This window comes from Oncorhynchus keta, chromosome 34, assembly GCF_023373465.1.
Source record: "Oncorhynchus keta strain PuntledgeMale-10-30-2019 chromosome 34, Oket_V2, whole genome shotgun sequence".
Lineage (NCBI taxonomy): Eukaryota > Metazoa > Chordata > Actinopteri > Salmoniformes > Salmonidae > Oncorhynchus > Oncorhynchus keta.
In genome coordinates, this window is record NC_068454.1 from 73,360,893 (window position 1) to 73,380,892 (window position 20,000).

The following is a 20,000-nucleotide window of genomic DNA, read 5'->3' on the forward strand; positions in this document are numbered from 1 at the left end:
GAGAGGAGAGGGAGGTAGAGAGGGATGTAGAGAGGGAGGTAGAGAGGAAAGACAGGGAGGTAGAGAGGGAGGGAGGTAGAGAGGAAAGACAGGGAGGTAGAGAGGAAAGAGAGGGAGGTAGAGAGGTAGAGAGGAAAGACAGGGAGGTAGAGAGGAAAGACAGGGAGGTAGAGAGGGAGGTAGAAAGGAAAGACAGGGAGGTAGAGAGGAAAGACAGGGAGGTAGAGAGGGAGGGAGGTAGAGAGGAAAGACAGGGAGGTAGAGAGGAAAGAGAGGGAGGTAGAGAGGGAGGGAGGTAGAGAGGAAAGACAGGGAGGTAGAGAGGAAAGACAGGGAGGTAGAGAGGGAGGTAGAGAGGAAAGACAGGGAGGTAGAGAGGGAGGTAGAGAGGAAAGACAGGGAGGTAGAGAGGGAAGACAGGGAGGTAGAGAGGAAAGACAGGGAGGTAGAGAGGAAAGACGGGGAGGTAGAGAGGAAAGGGAGGTAGAGAGGAAAGACAGGTAGGTAGAGAGGAAAGACAGGGAGGTAGAGAGGAAAGACAGGGAGGTAGAGAGGAAAGACGGGGAGTTAGAGAGGAAAGACGGGGAGGTAGAGAGGGAGGGAGGTAGAGAGGAAAGACAGGGAGGTAGAGAGGAAAAACAGGGAGGTAGAGAGGAAAGACGGGGAGGTAGAGAGGAAAGACGGGGAGGTAGAGAGGGATGGAGGTAGAGAGGAAAGACAGGGAGGTAGAGAGGAAAGACAGGGAGGTAGAGAGGAAAGACGGGGAGGTAGAGAGGAAAGACAGGGAGGTAGAGAGGAAAGACAGGGAGGTAGAGAGGGAGGGAGGTAGAGAGGAAAGACAGGGAGGTAGAGAGGAAAGAGAGGGAGGTAGAGAGGGAGGGAGGTAGCGAGGAAAGACAGGGAGGTAGAGAGGAAAGACAGGGAGGTAGAGAGGGAGGTAGAGAGGAAAGACAGGGAGGTAGAGAGGGAGGTAGAAAGGAAATACAGGGAGGTAGAGAGGAAAGACAGGGAGGTAGAGAGGGAGGTAGAGAGGAAAGACAGGGAGGTAGAGAGGGAAGACAGGGAGGTAGAGAGGAAAGACAGGGAGGTAGAGAGGAAAGACAGGGAGGTAGAGAGGAAAGACAGGGAGGTAGAGAGGGAGGGAGGTAGAGAGGAAAGACAGTGAGAGAGAGGGAGGTAGAGAGGAAAGACAGGGAGGTAGGGAGGTAGAGAGGAAAGACAGGAAGGTAGAGAGGAAGGGAGGTAGAGAGGGAGGTAGAGAGGAAAGACAGTGAGGTAAAGAGGGAGGGAGGTAGAGAGGGAGGTAGAGAGGAAAGACGGGGAGGTAGAGAGGGAGGTAGAGAGGAAAGACAGGGAGGTAGAGAGGAAAGACGGGGAGGTAGAGAGGAAAGACGGGGAGGTAGAGAGGAAAGACGGGGAGGTAGAGAGGAAAGACAGGGAGGTAGAGAGGAAAGACGGGGAGGTAGAGAGGAAAGACAGGGAGGTAGAGAGGAAAGACAGGGAGGTAGAGAGGAAAGACAGGGAGGTAGAGAGGAAAGACGGGGAGGTAGAGAGGAAAGACGGGGAGGTAGAGAGGAAAGACAGGGAGGTAGAGAGGAAAGACGGGGAGGTAGAGAGGAAAGACAGGGAGGTAGAGAGGAAAGACAGGGAGGTAGAGAGGAAAGACAGGGAGGTAGAGAGGAAAGACAGGGAGGTAGAGAGGAAAGACGGGGAGGTAGAGAGGAAAGACGGGGAGGTAGAGAGGGAGGGAGGTAGAGAGGAAAGACAGGGAGGTAGAGGAAAGACGGGGAGGTAGAGAGGAAAGACGGGGAGGTAGAGAGGGATGGAGGTAGAGAGGAAAGACAGGGAGGTAGAGAGGAAAGACAGGGAGGTAGAGAGGAAAGACGGGGAGGTAGAGAGGAAAGACGGGGAGGTAGAGAGGAAAGACAGGGAGGTAGAGAGGAAAGACAGGGAGGTAGAGAGGAAAGACAGGGAGGTAGAGAGGAAAGACAAGGAGGTAGAGAGGGAGGTAGAGCGGGAGGGAGGTAGAGAGGAAAGAGAGGGAGACAGGAGAGGGAGAGGGAGGAAGGAGAGGGAGAAAGAGTGGGGGAAGAGAGAAAAGAGAGGGAGGATGAGAGGGAGGTAGAAATGAAAGAGTGAGGTTGTGCAGTCAGTCGATACAAAGTGTGTTTGGGAAGGTTTATGAGACAATGGCCATCGAGTCCCTGTCACACTCTGACGGTTATTAGCATTATTTGTTATCATGATTTTCTCACAATAGATGTTTCCCTTTCTCTGACAACGAAAGAGGCATAGTTTTGCTGTCCTATGTCCGTTCTCTCGGTTCTCTCTCTTCTCACTGCCTCTGTGGTTGTTATGATACTATGGCCTTGGTCAGGAGGTCACAGTGGATTGTTGGATTAACTATGTTTAATTCATCTCCTCCTCCTTCACTATCCCCCTTTCAATTCCTCTATTCACTCTCCTCCTTGTTACTCCCCCGGTCCTCTTTTCTTTTGGCCTTGCTTTTCTTTCCATATATTTATGTGTTTATCTCCAATTGTGGTTTTCCTATTGTGTCTTGAACCCCCACCCCCCTGATACTGTATGTCTGTCTGTCTGTCTCCCTCCTTCCCTCCCCAGCGTTGAAGGACGACCGTTTCCAGATGGTTCTCTTCACTCCCCGCCTGGTGCGCATCACCCTCACCAACGTGAGCGTGTCGGACGAGGGCGGCTACTTCTGCCAGCTCTACACCGACGACACCCACCACCAAGTGGCCACTCTGTCCGTGTCCGTCCCTCCCGACACCCCCACGGTGGAGGTGAGGCAGGAGGCCGTGGAGGGGGGCGAGGTGGAGCTCACCTGCCTGTCGCCGCGCAGCAAGCCCCCCACCACGCTGCGCTGGATCAGGGACCGCCGGGAGATACCAGGTCTGTCCGTCCTTTGAAAATCTATCACTATGTCGCTCTGTCATTCTATCTATTAGTATCTGTCTGTCTGACTCTGTCTTTGTTCAGTCATACCTTTCTCTCTGCCTCTCTCTCTCTCTGTTCACTTCCTGCATTCCCTATCTATCCGCCTGCCTGTCCCTGTGTCAGTCTATCCATCTATCTTTCTCAAACTCCATCATACTCTCTCCTTTTCTGTCCAGACTTCTACCTACCTCCCTCTTTACTCCCCATCTGATAAGACTTCCATCCAGCTATCACTCTCTTTAATTTATTTGATCTCTTTATTTTATCTGTCTTTCTGTCCATCTCTTTCTGTCTGTTTGTCTATCCCTCTCTCTGTGTGTCTGTCCCGCTGTTATACCCTCCACCTCTCTCTGTGTGTCTGTCCCGTTGTTATACCCTCTACCTCTCTCTGTGTGTCTGTCCCGTTGTTATACCCTCTACCTCTCTCTGTGTGTCTGTCCCGCTGTTATACCCTCCACCTCTCTCTGTGTGTCTGTCCCGTTGTTATACCCTCCACCTCTCTCTGTGTGTCTGTCCCGCTGTTATACCCTCCACCTCTCTCTGTGTGTCTGTCCCGCTGTTATACCCTCCACCTCTCTCTGTGTGTCTGTCCCGCAGTTATACCCTCCACCTCTCTCTGTGTGTCTGTCCCGTTGTTATACCCTCCACCTCTCTCTGTGTGTCTGTCCCGCTGTTATACCCTCCACCTCTCTCTGTGTGTCTGTCCCGCTGTTATACCGTCTACCTCTCTCTGTGTGTCTGTCCCGCTGTTATACCCTCCACCTTTCTCTGTGTGTCTGTCCCGCTGTTATACCCTCCACCTCTCTCTGTGTGTCTGTCCCGCTGTTATACCCTCCACCTCTCTCTGTGTGTCTGTCCCGTTGTTATACCCTCTACCTCTCTCTGTGTGTCTGTCCCGCTGTTATACCCTCCACCTCTCTCTGTGTGTCTGTGACGTTGTTATACCCTCTACCTCTCTCTGTGTGTCTGTCCCGTTGTTATACCCTCTACCTTTCTCTGTGTGTCTGTCCCGTTGTTATACCCTCCACCTCTCTCTGTGTGTCTGTCCCGCTGTTATACCCTCCACCTCTCTCTGTGTGTCTGTCCCGTTGTTATACCCTCTACCTCTCTCTGTGTGTCTGTTCCGCTGTTATACCCTCCACCTCTCTCTGTGTGTCTGTCCCGTTGTTATACCCTCTACCTCTCTCTGTGTGTCTGTCCCGCTGTTATACCCTCCACCTCTCTCTGTGTGTCTGTCCCGTTGTTATACCCTCCACCTCTCTCTGTGTGTCTGTCCCGTTGTTATACCCTCCACCTCTCTCTGTGTGTCTGTCCCTGTGTGTCTGTGTTATACCCTCCACCTCTCTCTGTGTGTCTGTCCCGTTGTTATACCCTCTACCTCTCTCTGTGTGTCTGTCCCTGTGTGTCTGTTATACCCTCTACCTCTCTCTGTGTGTCTGTCCCGTTGTTATACCCTCCACCCTCTCTGTGTGTCTGTCCCGTTGTTATACCCTCCACCTCTCTCTGTGTGTCTGTCCCGTTGTTATACCCTCCACCTCTCTCTGTGTGTCTGTCCCGCTGTTATACCCTCCACCTCTCTCTGTGTGTCTGTCCCGTTGTTATACCCTCCACCTCTCTCTGTGTGTCTGTCCCGTTGTTATACCCTCCACCTCTCTCTGTGTGTCTGTCCCGTTGTTATACCCTCCACCTCTCTCTGTGTGTCTGTCCCGTTGTTATACCCTCCACCTCTCTCTGTGTGTCTGTCCCGTTGTTATACCCTCCACCTCTCTCTGTGTGTCTGTCCCGTTGTTATACCCTCCACCTCTCTCTTTTTTCCCTCTTTCTTTTCTCTTGTTCCTATCCCATCTCTCTGTCTTAATCTCTAACTCAGCACTCTGTCCTTTCCCTCACTCCTCTTCTCTTCACCCCTCTTCCTCTCCTCCCCCTCTTCCTCTTCTCTCTCTCTGTCGCCTACTTCCATGCCATGTTCACAAAGATGTCTGTCCCCTGATGTGACATGGTTATGTAGGAAGCGTCGTGGGCTGATGCATGGGTCCCACAGCAGACAGCCCAGTTTTCTGTTCTGCTCTGTAGTGCTGTGGAGCGGGCCCTGCCCTGAGTCAAATACAGTGTGACATTAAAGGTTAGGCTCCAGATCCTGACGGATAGAATGTCTCAGTAATTAAGACAGTATCTCCCCGCCCTCATCTTACGCTTCAATTGGGCCTGCTTCAGTTCACTCAGCTGAAATAATTGAAAACTCAGCGTGGTGTTAGTTATTGTCATATTTTCACGTGACCGCGAGGCCTTAGTTTGGGCCACCACCATCCCTCCTCTTCCTCCTCCTCATCTTCCACTGCTTCATTTGGAGTCTTTTAAAATATTTTTAATCGCATCTCACGCTCTCTTTATCTTCCTTTTATGTCTGAGCCTGTCCAGATCCCGCTCTCCTCTTCTCCTTGTCATCTATCATGCCCGTCTCACTCTCTCCATGTGTCCTTCTCCGTTCTCTCTTCTCTCTTTCTTCCTTCGCCAGCTCCTTTTCCTTCCCTCCTCGTCCTCTGTCTGATGTGCTCTCTCCCTCCCTCCCGTCTCTAGGTGTGGTGTCCCAGCAGGAAAATGGGAAGACAGTGAGTGTGTCCAGCACCATCCGTCTCCCTGTGGAGAGAAAAGACAACGGAGCAGCGGTCAGCTGTGAGGCATCCCACCCCGCCCTGGGGGGGCAGAAGAGGGTCCGCCACTACCGCCTCGACGTCCACTGTGAGTGACTGGTCAGCCACCGAGGGTTACCGTGGCAACACACTGAAGCTGTATCACCGTTGGTGTCTGGGGTGGTCAACCCTTCTGTTGTAAATGACTGATCAACTCACCAGTTCTGAGTTTGATCAGCCTTTTAGATCTGCATAATGAGTGTCGCTGCCAAACTGTTTCTGCTTAAATGGCCCTGCGTGGCTTTCACAGCAACACGTATGAATATCTCCTCAGATGTGTCTGTTCACTGCAGCCATTAACAAAGCAGCAGCTGTTTCACCCTGAGGGATGTTATGATAACAGAACCGACAACCGTCACTCTTGATTGGTTACCATGGTAACCATTCCTTCCTCCTCTCTCCCCAGTTGCCCCCACAGTGAGGATCATCCCTCCCCCTGGCATCCTCCGAGAGGGAGACTCTCTCAGCCTCACCTGTTCCATCACTGGCAACCCACTGTGAGTGTGTGTGTGTGTGTGTGTGTGTGTGTGTGTGTGTGTGTGTGTGTGTGTGTGTGTGTGTGTGTGTGTGTGTGTGTGTGTGTGTGTGTGTGTGTGTGTGTGTGTGTGTGTGTGTGTTGTATGTACACACATTCGTGAGATGTTTGATTGGTTTGTGCATTTGGTGTATGTATATTGTACTCACACTACAGCTGTTTGGAGTATTCAGAGTTGAGACATTCTCTGGATAAAGTGTCTGAGGAGGCTGTAACAAGCCCCTTGTTAGACACTGTGATGTGTTTGTTGTGCATGTGTGTTTCTGAGGCAACTAAAGCCTCTTCATTAAGCTCTATAAAAACTGGTTTGTGTGTGTATGTGCTCGTGTGTGTTTGGTTGTGTGTGTGGTGAGTAAAACCACAGTAAAGCCCCACAATAAAGCCAGGCTGAGGAGCCAGTATGTGTGGCCCAGTGAGGATCAGTAACAGCCGGCTGGGGACAGTGACATGAGAGATGTGGCTGTGGGGATCTATCCACTGGACTGCCCCTGCCTCATCTCATGCGGGAGTGACCTCACCACACTCTCCTTTACACCCCCGGTACCCCCATCACTCTCAAGCCCCGGACTGCCTGTCTTTGATGAAGGGCTGTGCTTATTAAAGTGTGTGTGTGTGTGTGTGTGTGTGTGTGTGTGTGTGTGTGTGTGTGTGTGTGTGTGTGTGTGTGTGTGTGTGTGTGTGTGTGTGTGTGTGTGTGTGTGTGTGTGTGTGTGTGTGTGTGTGTGTGTGTGTGTGTGTGTGTGTGTGTGTGTGTGTGTGTGTGTGTGTGGATGAGCAGGGGGGTTTAATTAGATGCTTCCTGGGGGATTAGGGTGTAGATGAGCTGGGATTGTAATCTGGCCAGGGTGGGATGAGAGGGACAGCCAGCACAGCGCAGCGGATGCACACACACACAGGGCTTTGTGTGAGATTGTGTGGTGTGTGTGTTCGTTGTTTCATGTAATCCAATAATCTTTAGTCTCAGTCGCCTTCTGTCTCACTTTTCTTTGTCTTTCATGTCTCCTCTTTCTCTCCGTCCTCCTGTCTGCCTCTGCCTCTCTCTCTCTCATCTCTTCCCCATAAATCTCTGTCTATCTCCTTCCCTGGCTCTCTCCTCCCATGTCCCGCTTTTCCTCTCTCCATCTGACACAAAATCTTTCTTTGCTCCCTCTCCTCTCCTTCTCTCTCTCTGTCCATAAATCTCCCCAATTCTTTTCTGTCATGCTGTCTTCCTCTCCCTTGGTCTAATTTAAAATCTCTCTCACTCCCTCCTCGCATTTTATTTCCCATAACCTCCCTCTCCCTCCAACTCGGTCTTATTTTTATACTGTATTATCTTTTCTCTCTTTCTTCTCCCTATCCCCTCTTGCTCCCCTCGTTTCTCCCCCTCTCTATCTAATTCTCTTACACTTTCCACTCCCTCTTCTTTCTCTCTTTTACTCTCTTCTTTTCCTCGCTCTCCCTCCCTCCTCTCCCTCTCTTCTTTCTCTCTCTGCAGGCCTAGGGATGTCCAGTGGACTAGGATTAATGACACCTTACCTGAGAGGGCGGAGATCTCTGGCACCACCCTCCAGGTGTCCCGTCTCAGCCAATCACACAACGGGACCTACCTGTGTCAGGCGCAGAACAACTACGGCCGTGCCGCTGACCACTACATGCTGCTGGTGTACGGTGAGCCACCGTCGCCATAACAACCACTGCCTTGCGGCGAGTAGTTGCCCTAAGGCACAGATCTAGGATTACCCTCCATATCCTCCGAATCCAATCCTATCGTAACTTTTGGAATGAGACACCAGAAGCGTATCACAGACACAGATGTAGACATCAAAAGCGTGAGCCACTTCATCAGTTGTTTATGCTTCACAGATGTGAGAGTGCGAGGGGTTCGGGCTAGGGGTTGAGTTGTTAACTCAGCATCTGTAGTCAGTATAGTCAGTGTACCCCATGGGTGTGGCCCCCTAGTGGTTACTCCTTTCACTGCAGCCTTCACATCTGAAGATCAGAGAGAGTGTAGGCGGAGGAGACAGAGGCGGGTGGTTGCGTAACATTTTGGGTTGCCTTAGGCTGCGCCCCCTCATACTCCATCCTTTCCCTCCTCCCTTAATCCCCTCCCTCCTTACCCTCTCCTGAGCAGTGGCGGCGGGTGGCAGGAGCGGCAGGCGTCAAACAACACTAACTATCCTCCGTTGAGAGAGGAGGTGGGTGGGAATGCCACCTTTCATCTAGCCAGAGCAGCCATCGTCAGCCACCACCAGAGCTAAAGCCACACTCTCTCTCTCTCACTGTGCAACACAAGTTAGGCATGCCTGGCTTTGAAGTACGTCCACGCTTCAAGAAAATGCCCTTCTCTTCCTTGGTCTCTATCTTCCGTCTTCTAGAATGGTTCTTCTTCCTTGGTCTCTATCGTCCGTCTCTTAGAATGGTCCTCCTTTTTCTGGCTCTTCGTTCATTCTCCTTCTTGTTTTTGTTTCCCTTCCTCTCTCTCTCTGTCAACCAATCATATTCCTTATTTCTTTCACTACCCTCTTTCCTCCTGTTTTTCTCTTTCTATATATCTTACCCCACTCCTTCTCTCTAAATGTCTATATATCTTACCCCACTCCTTCTCTCTAAATGTCTATATATCTTACCCCACTCCTTCTCTCTAAATGTCTATATATCTTACCCCACTCCTTCTCTCTAAATGTCTATATATCTTACCCCACTCCTTCTCTCTAAATGTCTATATATCTTACCCCACTCCTTCTCTCTAAATGTCTATATATCTTACCCCACTCCTTCTCTCTAAATGTCTATATATCTTACCCCACTCCTTCTCTCTAAATGTCTATATATCTTACCCCACTCCTTCTCTCTAAATGTCTATATATCTTACCCCACTCCTTCTCTCTAAATGTCTATATATCTTACCCCACTCCTTCTCTCTAAATGTCTATATATCTTACCCCACTCCTTCTCTCTAAATGTCTCTATATCTTACCCCACTCCTTCTCTCTAAATGTCTATATATCTTACCCCACTCCTTCTCTCTAAATGTCTATATATCTTACCCCACTCCTTCTCTCTAAATGTCTCTATATCTTACCCCACTCCTTCTCTCTAAATGTCTATATATCTTACCCCACTCCTTCTCTCTAAATGTCTCTATATCTTACCCCACTCCTTCTCTCTAAATGTCTATATATCTTACCCCACTCCTTCTCTCTAAATGTCTATATATCTTACCCCACTCCTTCTCACTAAATGTCTATATATCTTACCCCACTCCTTCTCTCTAAATGTCTATATATCTTACCCCACTCCTTCTCTCTAAATGTCTATATATCTTACCCCACTCCTTCTCTCTAAATGTCTATATATCTTATCCTCTCTTTGTTCTCTCTCCTCCTCCTCTCTCTCTCTCTCTCTCTCTCTCTCTCTCTCTCTCTCTCTCTCTCTCTCTCTGCTTACCTCCTCCTACTTTTCTCACCTTGGCAGTAGTTTGCCATCTTTTCTGGGTGTACTGTAGTTCAGAGCTCTCTGGAGGGTTCCTGTCTTGTTCAGTCCAAGAGGGACAGAGAGTGGGGGAGAAGAAGTAGGGAGAGAGGTCGAAGCCAGGTTAGTGTTCAGTTAGGGGCTTGCCCAAGTTGGATAAGCCACGCTTGCCTCTGGAAATCCCAAGGTGTACTGGGGTGGGGCGCCTGACAGGGCAAGGCTAAAACAGCTCACTATGACAGATCTGAAAAACGACCCCTCACACTGTCAACCAGCTCCCAGAGTTATCTAGTGTCTGATGTGGCCATGAAGTGCAAAATCAGGACAAAACGGAGGCCAATTTGTTGCAGGAGCTTTTCGCTTTTCGAGGATGGGCGATGCTTTGAAAAGCAGAGAGAGAGTGAGAGGTTGGTGAGTCTCTGCGTAGCCAGGTCCAATGCCTTTATTCAGCAAGTGTGTGTGTGTGTGTGTGTGTGTGTGTGTGTGTGTGTGTGTGTGTGTGTGTGTGTGTGTGTGTGTGTGTGTGTGTGTGTGTGTGTGTGTGTGTGTGTGTGTGTGTGTGTGTGTGTGTGTGTGTGTGTGTGAGTGTGAGTGTGTGTGAGTGTGTGTGTGTGTGTGTGAGAATGTGGATGTGCATGCGCATTATACATGTGCACGTGTATATAATATAGATATGAGGTTTTGTTTTGGGTGAACTGAATGCACAAGGGAGCCTATACTCATCAGATTGTTGTTAGTTTGGATGGAGCGTTGGTTGTTTGCAGTCACCACCATTGTTAAGGAGCAAGATGGTGGTGGGATGGCGGTGGTCTGGTGGGATGGAGTGGTTGTGGTGAGATGGTGTGGTGGGGGTGCTGTGGGATGGCGTGGTGGCAGTGTGGTGGGATGACCTGGCGGCGATGTGGTGGGATGGCGTGGCGGCGGTGTGGTGGAATAGCGTGGTGGTGTGGTGGGATGGCGTGGCGGCGGTGTGGTGGGATGGCATGGCGTGGAGGCGGTATGGTGTGGTGGTGGTGTGGTGGCACTGTGGTGGGATGGAGTGGTGGTGGGATGGTGTAACGGTGGTGTGTTGGGATGGTGTGGCGGCGGTGTGGTGGGATGGCGTGGTTGTGGTGAGATGGCGTGGTGGGGTTGCTGTGGGATGGCGTGGTGGCAGTGTGGTGGGATAACGTGGTGGCGGCGATGTGGTGGGATGGCGTGGCGGCGGTGTGGTGGGATGGCGTGGTGGTGGGATGGAGGTGTGGTGGGATGACATGGCGTGGCGGCGGTGTGGTGGGATGGCTTGGTGTGGTGGGATGGCGTGGCGGCAGTGTGGTGGGATGGCGGTGTGGTAGGATGGCGTTGTGGTGGGATGGCGTGGTGGTGGGATGGCGTTGTGGTGGGATGGCATGGTGTGGTGGGATGGCGTGGTGGTGGGATGGCGTGGTGTGGTGGGATGGCGTTGTGGTGGGATGGCGTGGTGTGGTGGGATGGCGTTGTGGTGGGATGGCATGGTGTGGTGGGATGGCGTGGTGGTGGGATGGCGTGGTGGTGGGATGGCGTGGTGGTGGGATGGCGTGGTGTGGTGGGATGGCGTGGTGGTGGGATGGCGTGGTGGTGGGATGGCGTGGTGGTGGGATGGCGTGGTGGTGGGATGGCGTGGTGGTGGGATGGCGTGGTGGTGGGATGGCGTTGTGGTGGGATGGCGTGGTGGTGGGATGGCGTGGTGGTGGGATGGCGTTGTGGTGGGATGGCGTGGTGTGGTGGGATGGCGTTGTGGTGGGATGGCATGGTGTGGTGGGATGGCGTGGTGGTGGGATGGCGTGGTGGTGGGATGGCGTGGTGGTGGTGTGTTGGGATGGCGGGGGAGGGGCAGGAGAAACAGCAAATATTAGGTGAAAAACCTGAATCCCAGGTGGTGTATTCCCCCTTGTGGCTCTGCACAGTCTTCTAATGACAGTGAGAAAGTCAATGTAGTGTAGGTTGTGACCAAATCAATGTGGAGCAGCGGTAAGGGACGAGGCCTTCTGACCAGCAGCTAGATGACATTTAGCCTTGTGTTGTGAGTGACACATAGCCTACTACAGCACCGGAACAGAAAAACACACACAGGGAATGTTCAATCATACCTGAGTGTTTTATCTCTCTAGTTTAAGGAATGATATTTGAGAGAACTGTCGTTAACAACAACTTCAACATGCAAATGGGAAAACAGCCGTGAATATAGGTGTCTGAGTGGCGAGTGTACAGAATAACAATATGATAGGAGGATGCCTGGCGGTGTGCTGACTGGCTGTACAGCCGCATAGTAAATCAGCTTTAGAGAGAGAGAGGGTGCTCATAGAGGAATGGAATAGGAAAAGGAACAAGGGAATGTGGAAGCAGAATGAAAGAGTGCGTGGGAGAGAGGAGAGTGATTAAGGTTGAGGTGGATCGCCTCTGAGGGAAAGAAGGGAGATTTGAGTAGAGAGAGGAGAGGATGTTGGAGGAGAGAGGAGAGGATGTTGGAGGAGAGAGGAGAGGATGTTGGAGGAGAGAGGAGAGGATGTTGGAGGAGAGAGGAGAGGATGTTGGAGGAGAGAGGAGAGGATGATGGAGGAGAGAGGAGAGGATGATGGAGGTAGAGAGGAGAGAATGTTGGAGGAGAGAGGAGAGGATGTTGGAGGAGAGAGGAGAGGATGTTGGAGGAGAGAGGAGAGGATGTTGGAGGAGAGAGGAGATGATGTTGGAGGTAGATAGGAGAGGATGTTGGAGGTAGAGAGGAGAGGATGTTGGAGGAGAGAGGAGAGGATGTTGGAGGAGAGAGGAGAGGATGTTGAAGGTAGAGAGGAGAGGATGATGGAGGTAGAGAGGAGAGGATGTTGGAGGAGAGAGGAGAGGATGTTGGAGGAGAGAGGAGAGGATGTTGGAGGAGAGAGGAGAGGATGTTGGAGGAGAGAGAAGAGGATGTTGGAGGAGAGAGAAGAGGAGACGATGTTGGAGGAGAGAGGAGAGGATGTTGGAGGAGAGAGGAGAGGGTGTTGGAGGAGAGAGGAGAGGATGTTGGAGGAGAGAGGAGAGGTTGTTGGAGGAGAAAGGAGAGGATGTTGGAGGTAGAGAGGAGAGGATGTTGGAGGTAGAGAGGAGAGGATGTTGGAGGTAGAGAGGAGAGGATGTTGGAGGTAGAGAGGAGAGGATGTTGGAGGAGAGAGGAGAGGATGTTGGAGGAGAGAGAAGAGGATGTTGGAGGAGAGAGGAGAGGATGTTGGAGGTAGAGAGGAGAGGATGTTGGAGGAGAGAGGAGAGGATGTTGGAGGAGAGAGGAGAGGATGTTGGAGGAGAGGATGTTGGAGGAGAGAGGAGAGGATGTTGGAGGAGAGAGGAGAGGGTGTTGGAGGAGAAAGGAGAGGATGTTGGAGGTAGAGAGGAGAGGATGTTGGAGGTAGAGAGGAGAGGATGTTGGAGGTAGAGAGGAGAGGATGTTGGAGGAGAGAGGAGAGGATGTTGGAGGAGAGAGGAGAGGATGTTGGAGGAGAGAGGAGAGGATGTTGGAGGAGAGAGGAGAGGATGTTGGAGGAGAGAGAAGAGGATGTTGGAGGAGAGAGGAGAGGATGTTGGAGGAGAGAGGAGAGGATGTTGGAGGTAGAGAAGTCATTATTTATAAGTCTGGCCAGAATGTAGTTTTGATGGTCAAGAGATTAATCAGTATACAACTAATTAGCCGACTGACCCTGCCCATTAATCCCTCTGCCTCAGGTGACACACACACACACACATACTGACCCATTCCTTAGTCAACTCTTTCTCTCACAGCCGAAGAACCATTTTAAGTTCTCTCTCTGACTCACATGTATGCATACCCACATGGATGACGCAAACACACACTTGTGTGTTGTATACAGTAAGTGACAGGAAAGCTGAGGTTGGACACTGACGGGAGGATGTGGACGAGTGAATGAAGGCAGGCTGAAAGGAAGAGGAGAGGAGGAGGAGGAGAGAGGGGTGAGGGTTAATCTGACGTAAAAGGAGTGGGAGAGGAAGAAGAGATGGAGGGTCTCAGGGCCAGTGGGAGAAGAGGGAGAGAGGTGAGAGCAGATGGAAGAGTAGTTACCAATAAATTACTTTAGAACGAGGTGTGTGTGAGTGTGCGAGTGTGTGTGTGCGCGTGCGTGCGTGGCGCATGGCTCGTGAGAGAGAGGCGCACAGTGGTTCGATGAAACATATCTCTACTGCACCCTGCTGTTTCAAATGGACAGTTTGATGAAGTGTTTCACACACACTCACACACACACACCGTGCTTCCAGCCTCTCACTCAATCCAACTGTCTCAGTCACTTAAAACCACTTAACTGTACCCTCACTGTCTCAATAGGCATTTTACCTTACCATTGTGTTAGTATCCAATCTATTGTCTCATATTGAATGTGTCTGTCCCAACACAACACACATTGTTCCACAGAGAATGCTTCCATCAAACACAATGTCTTCTGTCTCCCTAGCTACTGAGTCATAGACAATGTGTCTATGGTAGAAAATATGTCTGCATCCCAACCATTGTTTTATAGTGAATGTGTCGATGTAATTTGCCAATGTCTGTCTCCCTAGCTACTACTCTATAGAAATGTATGTCATAGTAGATCATATGTCTGTAGTAACCATACCATCTAGAACAGTGGTCACCAACCTTTTCTGACTCAAGATCTTACCGCTAAGATTATTATTATCTATTTTTTAAACTATTTTTCTCCACAATTTCATGGTATCCAATTGGTAAGTTACAGTCTTGCAACTCGCGTACGGACTCGGGAAAGGTGAAGGTTGAGAGCCGTGCGTCCTCCGAAACAGAACCCAGGAAAGCCGCATTGCTTCTTGACACAAAGCCCACTTAACCCGGAAGCCAGCCGCACCAATGTGTCGGAGGAAACACTGTACACCTGGCGACCATGTCAGTGTACATTGCACCCGGCCCGCCACAGGAGTCGCTAGTGCCGGCCAAACACTCCCTTAACCCGAACGACGCTGGGCCAATTGTGGCTCTCCCTCCCTCCGCTCTCCCTCCCTCTGCTCTCCCTCCCTCCGTTCTCCCTCCCTCCGCTCTCCCTCCCTCCCTCCGCTCTCCCTCCCTCCACTCTCCCTCCCTCCCTCCGCTCACTCTCCCTCCACTCTCCCTCTCTCCGCTCTCCCTCCCTCTGCTCACCGTCCCTCCACTCTCCCTCCCTCCGCTCTCCCTCCCTCCGCTCACCCTTCCTCCGCTCTCCCTCCCTCCGCTCACCCTTCCTCCGCTCTCCCTCCCTCCGCTCTCCCTCAAGCTGCTGAGAAAACAGGACACAGTCTTCCAGCTGATGACGAAACTCAAGTCGCACTGTATTATTTCTGCCTCATGCACCAAATCATGTTGTTACTCCTATGTCCAGAGAATGTGAAATATTCCTCGATATTAAAAAAGACACAAGCCACTAATAATAACAAACGGAAGCTTATCGGAACACTATACTCCTTCATTGCAGCTGCAGTGCTGGTTGTAGCGTGAGTGGAAGTAGGGAGAATGCACATTTTATGGCATATAAAACTGTTGAACAGTGTTGACAAGCTGAATAACAACTTAAACATGAACTTACCCATAAAAACAGCAGCTCTTTGCTGTATTCGTTGAGTCTCTCTCTTGTTATGGTTTTGAAAGTTTTGAAATCTTTACTATATCAAATTTGATGTGCATTCGAGGTTTATTTTTTATAGTCTATGGCAGAGGAAACTGCAGTGTTCTGATTGGCCAGTGGTAGGCCTATAGGTGTACTTGATAAGCTTCCTGGGCCCGCCAGGTAGGCAGAGTTATACCTTCAGACATATGACATGGTTGAAAATGCCTTCCCGGCGCGAGGGCTGCTGAATCAAGTGCACCTACTGACAACAGTGCAAAACAAAGGCTTTATCGTTGTTTTTTTTTAACAAAAAACATTGCTGATCGACTAGGAATGCCTTGGAGATCGAGCAGTCGATGGCTCTCACCCGATTGGTGACCACTGATCTAGAACCTGTCTTTCATAGAAAACTATGATTGTCTTGTAGAGTATAGTGTGTTATCCTTGCCTTGTCTGTTGTAGAGAATGTGTCTGTCACTACCATGGTCCTTCCCACCTCCCATCACGCCACCTCCCAGCCAATCACCCTCCTCATAACCCCCAGCTACGCACCGGAACCCCGAGGTAACGTACAGCCCTCCCTTACCCTTAACACACTCCTCCTCTCCATCTCTCCATCCTTCCCTTCCTTCATGGTCACAATCACTGCCTCTTAACAGCTCTTCTCCTCCTCTCTTCTCTGTCCTTTTCTTGTCACTGACACCCTTTGTCTGCTTTAACCTTCATTTAATTTTTTTATTTTTTATTTCACCTTCATTTAACCAGGTAGGCCAGTTGAGGACAAGTTCTCATTTACAGCTGTGACCTGGCCAAGATCAAGCAAAGCAGTGCGACAAAAACAACAAGAGTTACTTAACAAATGTACAGTCAATAACACAATAGAAAAATCTGTATACAGTGTGTGCATATGAAGTAAGGAGGTAAGGCAATAAATAGGCCAATAGTGGTGAAGTAATTACAATTTAGAAATTTACACTGGAGTGATATATGTGCAGATGAGGATGTGCAGGTAGAAATACAGGTGTGCAAAATAGGAGAAAAACAAAAACAAATATGGGGATGAGGTAGGTACTTCTCCAACCTATCTCCTGATTCTGCCTCCTCAACCCTCCTCTCCTCCCTTTCTGCATCCTTTGACTCTCTATGTCCCCTATCCTCCAGGCCGGCTCGGTCCTCCCCTCCCGCTCCGTGGCTCGACGACTCATTGCGAGCTCACAGAACAGGGCTCCGGGCAGCCGAGCGGAAATGGAGGAAAACTCGCCTCCCTGCGGACCTGGCATCCTTTCACTCCCTCCTCTCTACATTTTCCTCCTCTGTCTCTGCTGCTAAAGCCACTTTCTACCACTCTAAATTCCAATCATCTGCCTCTAACCCTAGGAAGCTCTTTGCCACCTTCTCCTCCCTCCTGAATCCTCCCCCCCTCCTCCCTCTCTGCAGATGACTTCGTCAACCATTTTGAAAAGAAGGTCGACGACATCCGATCCTCGTTTGCTAAGTCAAACGACACCACTGGTTCTGCTCACACTGCCCTACCCTGTGCTCTGACCTCTTTCTCCCCTCTCTCTCCAGATGAAATCTCGCGTCTTGTGACGGCCGGCCGCCCAACAACCTGCCCGCTTGACCCTATCCCCTCCTCTCTTCTCCAGACCATTTCTGGAGACCTTCTCCCTTACCTCACCTCGCTCATCAACTCATCCCTGACCGCTGGCTACGTCCCTTCCGTCTTCAAGAGAGCAAGAGTTGCACCCCTTCTGAAAAAATCTACACTCGGTCCCTCCGATGTCATCAACTACAGACCAGTATCCCTTCTTTCTTTTCTCTCCAAAACTCTTGAACGTGCCGTCCTTGGCCAGCTCTCCCGCTATCTCTCTCAGAGTGACCTTCTTGATCCAAATCAGTCAGGTTTCAAGACTAGTCATTCAACTGAGACTGCTCTTCTCTGTATCACGGAGGCGCTCCGCACTGCTAAAGCTAACTCTCTCTCCTCTGCTCTCATCCTTCTAGACCTATCGGCTGCCTTCGATACTGTGAACCATCAGATCCTCCTCTCCACCCTCTCCGAGTTGGGCATCTCCGGCGCGGCCCACGCTTGGATTGCGTCCTACCTGACAGGTCGCTCCTACCAGGTGGCGTGGCGAGAATCTGTCTCCTCACCACGCGCTCTCACCACTGGTGTCCCCCAGGGCTCTGTTCTAGGCCCTCTCCTATTCTCGCTATACACCAAGTCACTTGGCTCTGTCATAACCTCACATGGTCTCTCCTATCATTGCTATGCAGACGACACACAATTAATCTTCTCCTTTCCCCCTTCTGATGACCAGGTGGCGAATCGCATCTCTGCATGTCTGGCAGACATATCAGTGTGGATGACGGATCACCACCTCAAGCTGAACCTCGGCAAGACGGAGCTGCTCTTCCTCCCGGGGAAGGACTGCCCGTTCCATGATCTCGCCATCACGGTTGACAACTCCATTGTGTCCTCCTCCCAGAGCGCTAAGAACCTTGGCGTGATCCTGGACAACACCCTGTCGTTCTCAACTAACATCAAGGCGGTGGCCCGTTCCTGTAGGTTCATGCTCTACAACATCCGCAGAGTACGACCCTGCCTCACACAGGAAGCGGCGCAGGTCCTAATCCAGGCACTTGTCATCTCCCGTCTGGATTACTGCAACTCGCTGTTGGCTGGGCTCCCTGCCTGTGCCATTAAACCCCTACAACTCTTCCAGAACGCCGCAGCCCGTCTGGTGTTCAACCTTCCCAAGTTCTCTCACGTCACCCCGCTCCTCCGCTCTCTCCACTGGCTTCCAGTTGAAGCTCGCATCCGCTACAAGACCATGGTGCTTGCCTACGGAGCTGTGAGGGGAACGGCACCTCAGTACCTCCAGGCTCTGATCAGGCCCTACACCCAAACAAGGGCACTGCGTTCATCCACCTCTGGCCTGCTCGCCTCCCTACCACTGAGGAAGTACAGTTCCCGCTCAGCCCAGTCAAAACTGTTCGCTGCTCTGGCCCCCCAATGGTGGAACAAACTCCCCCACGACACCAGGACAGCGGAGTCAATCACCACCTTCCGGAGACACCTGAAACCCCACCTCATTAAGGAATACCTAGGATAGGATAAAGTAATCCTTCTCACCCCCCTTAAATGATTTAGATGCACTATTGTAAAGTGGCTGTTCCACTGGATGTCATAAGGTGAATGCACCAATTTGTAAGTCGCTCTGGATAAGAGCGTCTGCTAAATGACTTAAATGTAATGTAAATGTAGTTGGTTGGATGGGCTATTTACAGATGAGCTGTGTACAGCTGCGGCGATCGGTAAGCTGCTCTGACAGCTGATGCTTAAAATTAGTGAGGGAGATATAAGTCTCCAACTTCAGTGATTTTTTAAATTAATTCCAGTCATTGGCGGCAGAGAACTGGAAGGAATGGAAAGGAAGGCCCTTAACTGGCCTTCCCACACACGCTCTCACACACGTACACACACACATTCCCCCACTCTCATCAATGGCTGGCTGATGCTGTGCTATGGCCACTCAGTGTTGGGGCTGTGTCAGTGTGTAAGTCCCATTGGGTGGGAGCACACAGGTACTGTTGTTATTGTTATAGACCCAGGGATGGGACGGCCATAGGACTTCTGAGGGACATAAGGATCTGTGGGTGGAATGACACATACGCACGCACACACGCATATGCACGCATACATACACACTCACATACACACACACACACACACACACACGCAGGGCCAGCTCTAGCCTTTTGGGGGCACTAAGTGAGATTTGGTTGTATGTTTTGAAGTTGATTTCCTGCAGTTCAACACATTTTGCCATGGGGTGGAGAGAACTTTGAAAATATTATTAAAAAGTTCATACAATTGTTGCTCATTTTGCCATGGGGCAGAGATACATTTTTGCTGATGTAAATCAACTTTTCTGCAAATCTACACATTTTACCTGGTTGGCGCTGCACACAGTCCAGCTCGTCTTCACCCAGCCTGGCAGACTTTTGGTCAGTACCACCGTTTTTCGTGCCTCCCTTCTCGGAGAACCTCTCTTGTACCTCTCTGAACTCAGCAGCAGACAGAGAGCCCCTGCCACTCTCCTACGTAACTCTTCAGGAGCAGCGTTGTGTTGCGATGGTTCCTGAGCTGGGACACTGCCTAGAGGGAACCGTTTCTGCAGGACCTTTTGGGGACGCTGTGCCAGTCGCTCAATACGCTACAGGTTAAGGACAGCCCACCAAATATCTTTGAGTGCCAACTCTGCCTCTGGACCCAAGAGTTTGAGTCATGGAGTGAGGAGGAGAGGAACAGTTTCCTGCACATTCTAGAAGAGAGGGACCTGATCTTTGTTGCCTACTTCTACAGAGGTGTAGTTGGGACAGCAAGCAGGGATTGAGGAATACAGAAAATACAGGGGGAATTGGTAATTAACTACAATGACCATAATCCATTGCACATCTACTTGTCCGGTCTGTGTTTCTTTTGCATCTTCAAGGTGGTCGACATGTTGTGAAATCAAATGATACAAACCCCCCCAAAAATCTATTTTAAATCCAGGTTGTAAGGCAACAAAATAGGAAAAATGCCAATGGGGGTGAATACTATATATATATAGTGGTTTTGAGTGGCAAGACGGAAACCAATCTTCAGTAAAAGGAACATGACAGCCCGCTTAGAGTTTGCAAAATGGCACTTAAAGGACTCTCAGACCATGAGAAACAAGATTCTATGGTCTGATGAAACCAAGACTGAACTATTTTGTCTGA

The 20,000-nt window shown here is 50.6% G+C and overlaps 1 protein-coding gene across 6 annotated transcripts in view; it reads left to right on the forward strand.

Annotated features, from left to right (window-relative positions):
* The window catches only part of cadm4 (cell adhesion molecule 4), a 229,897-nt gene that overhangs the window by 198,445 nt on the left and 11,452 nt on the right, over positions 1 to 20,000 (forward strand). For 4 of the 6 annotated variants that reach the window (XM_052494708.1, XM_052494712.1, XM_052494709.1 and 1 more), the window contains exons 3-7: positions 2,623 to 2,910; positions 5,533 to 5,694; positions 6,052 to 6,142; positions 7,658 to 7,830; positions 15,693 to 15,794. In XM_052494708.1, the coding sequence (XP_052350668.1) occupies positions 2,623 to 2,910; positions 5,533 to 5,694; positions 6,052 to 6,142; positions 7,658 to 7,830; positions 15,693 to 15,794 (816 nt within the window). The remainder of the gene's footprint in view (positions 1 to 2,622; positions 2,911 to 5,532; positions 5,695 to 6,051; positions 6,143 to 7,657; positions 7,831 to 15,692; positions 15,795 to 20,000) is intronic. The other 2 variants (XM_052494711.1, XM_052494710.1) reach the window with 1 other exon arrangement.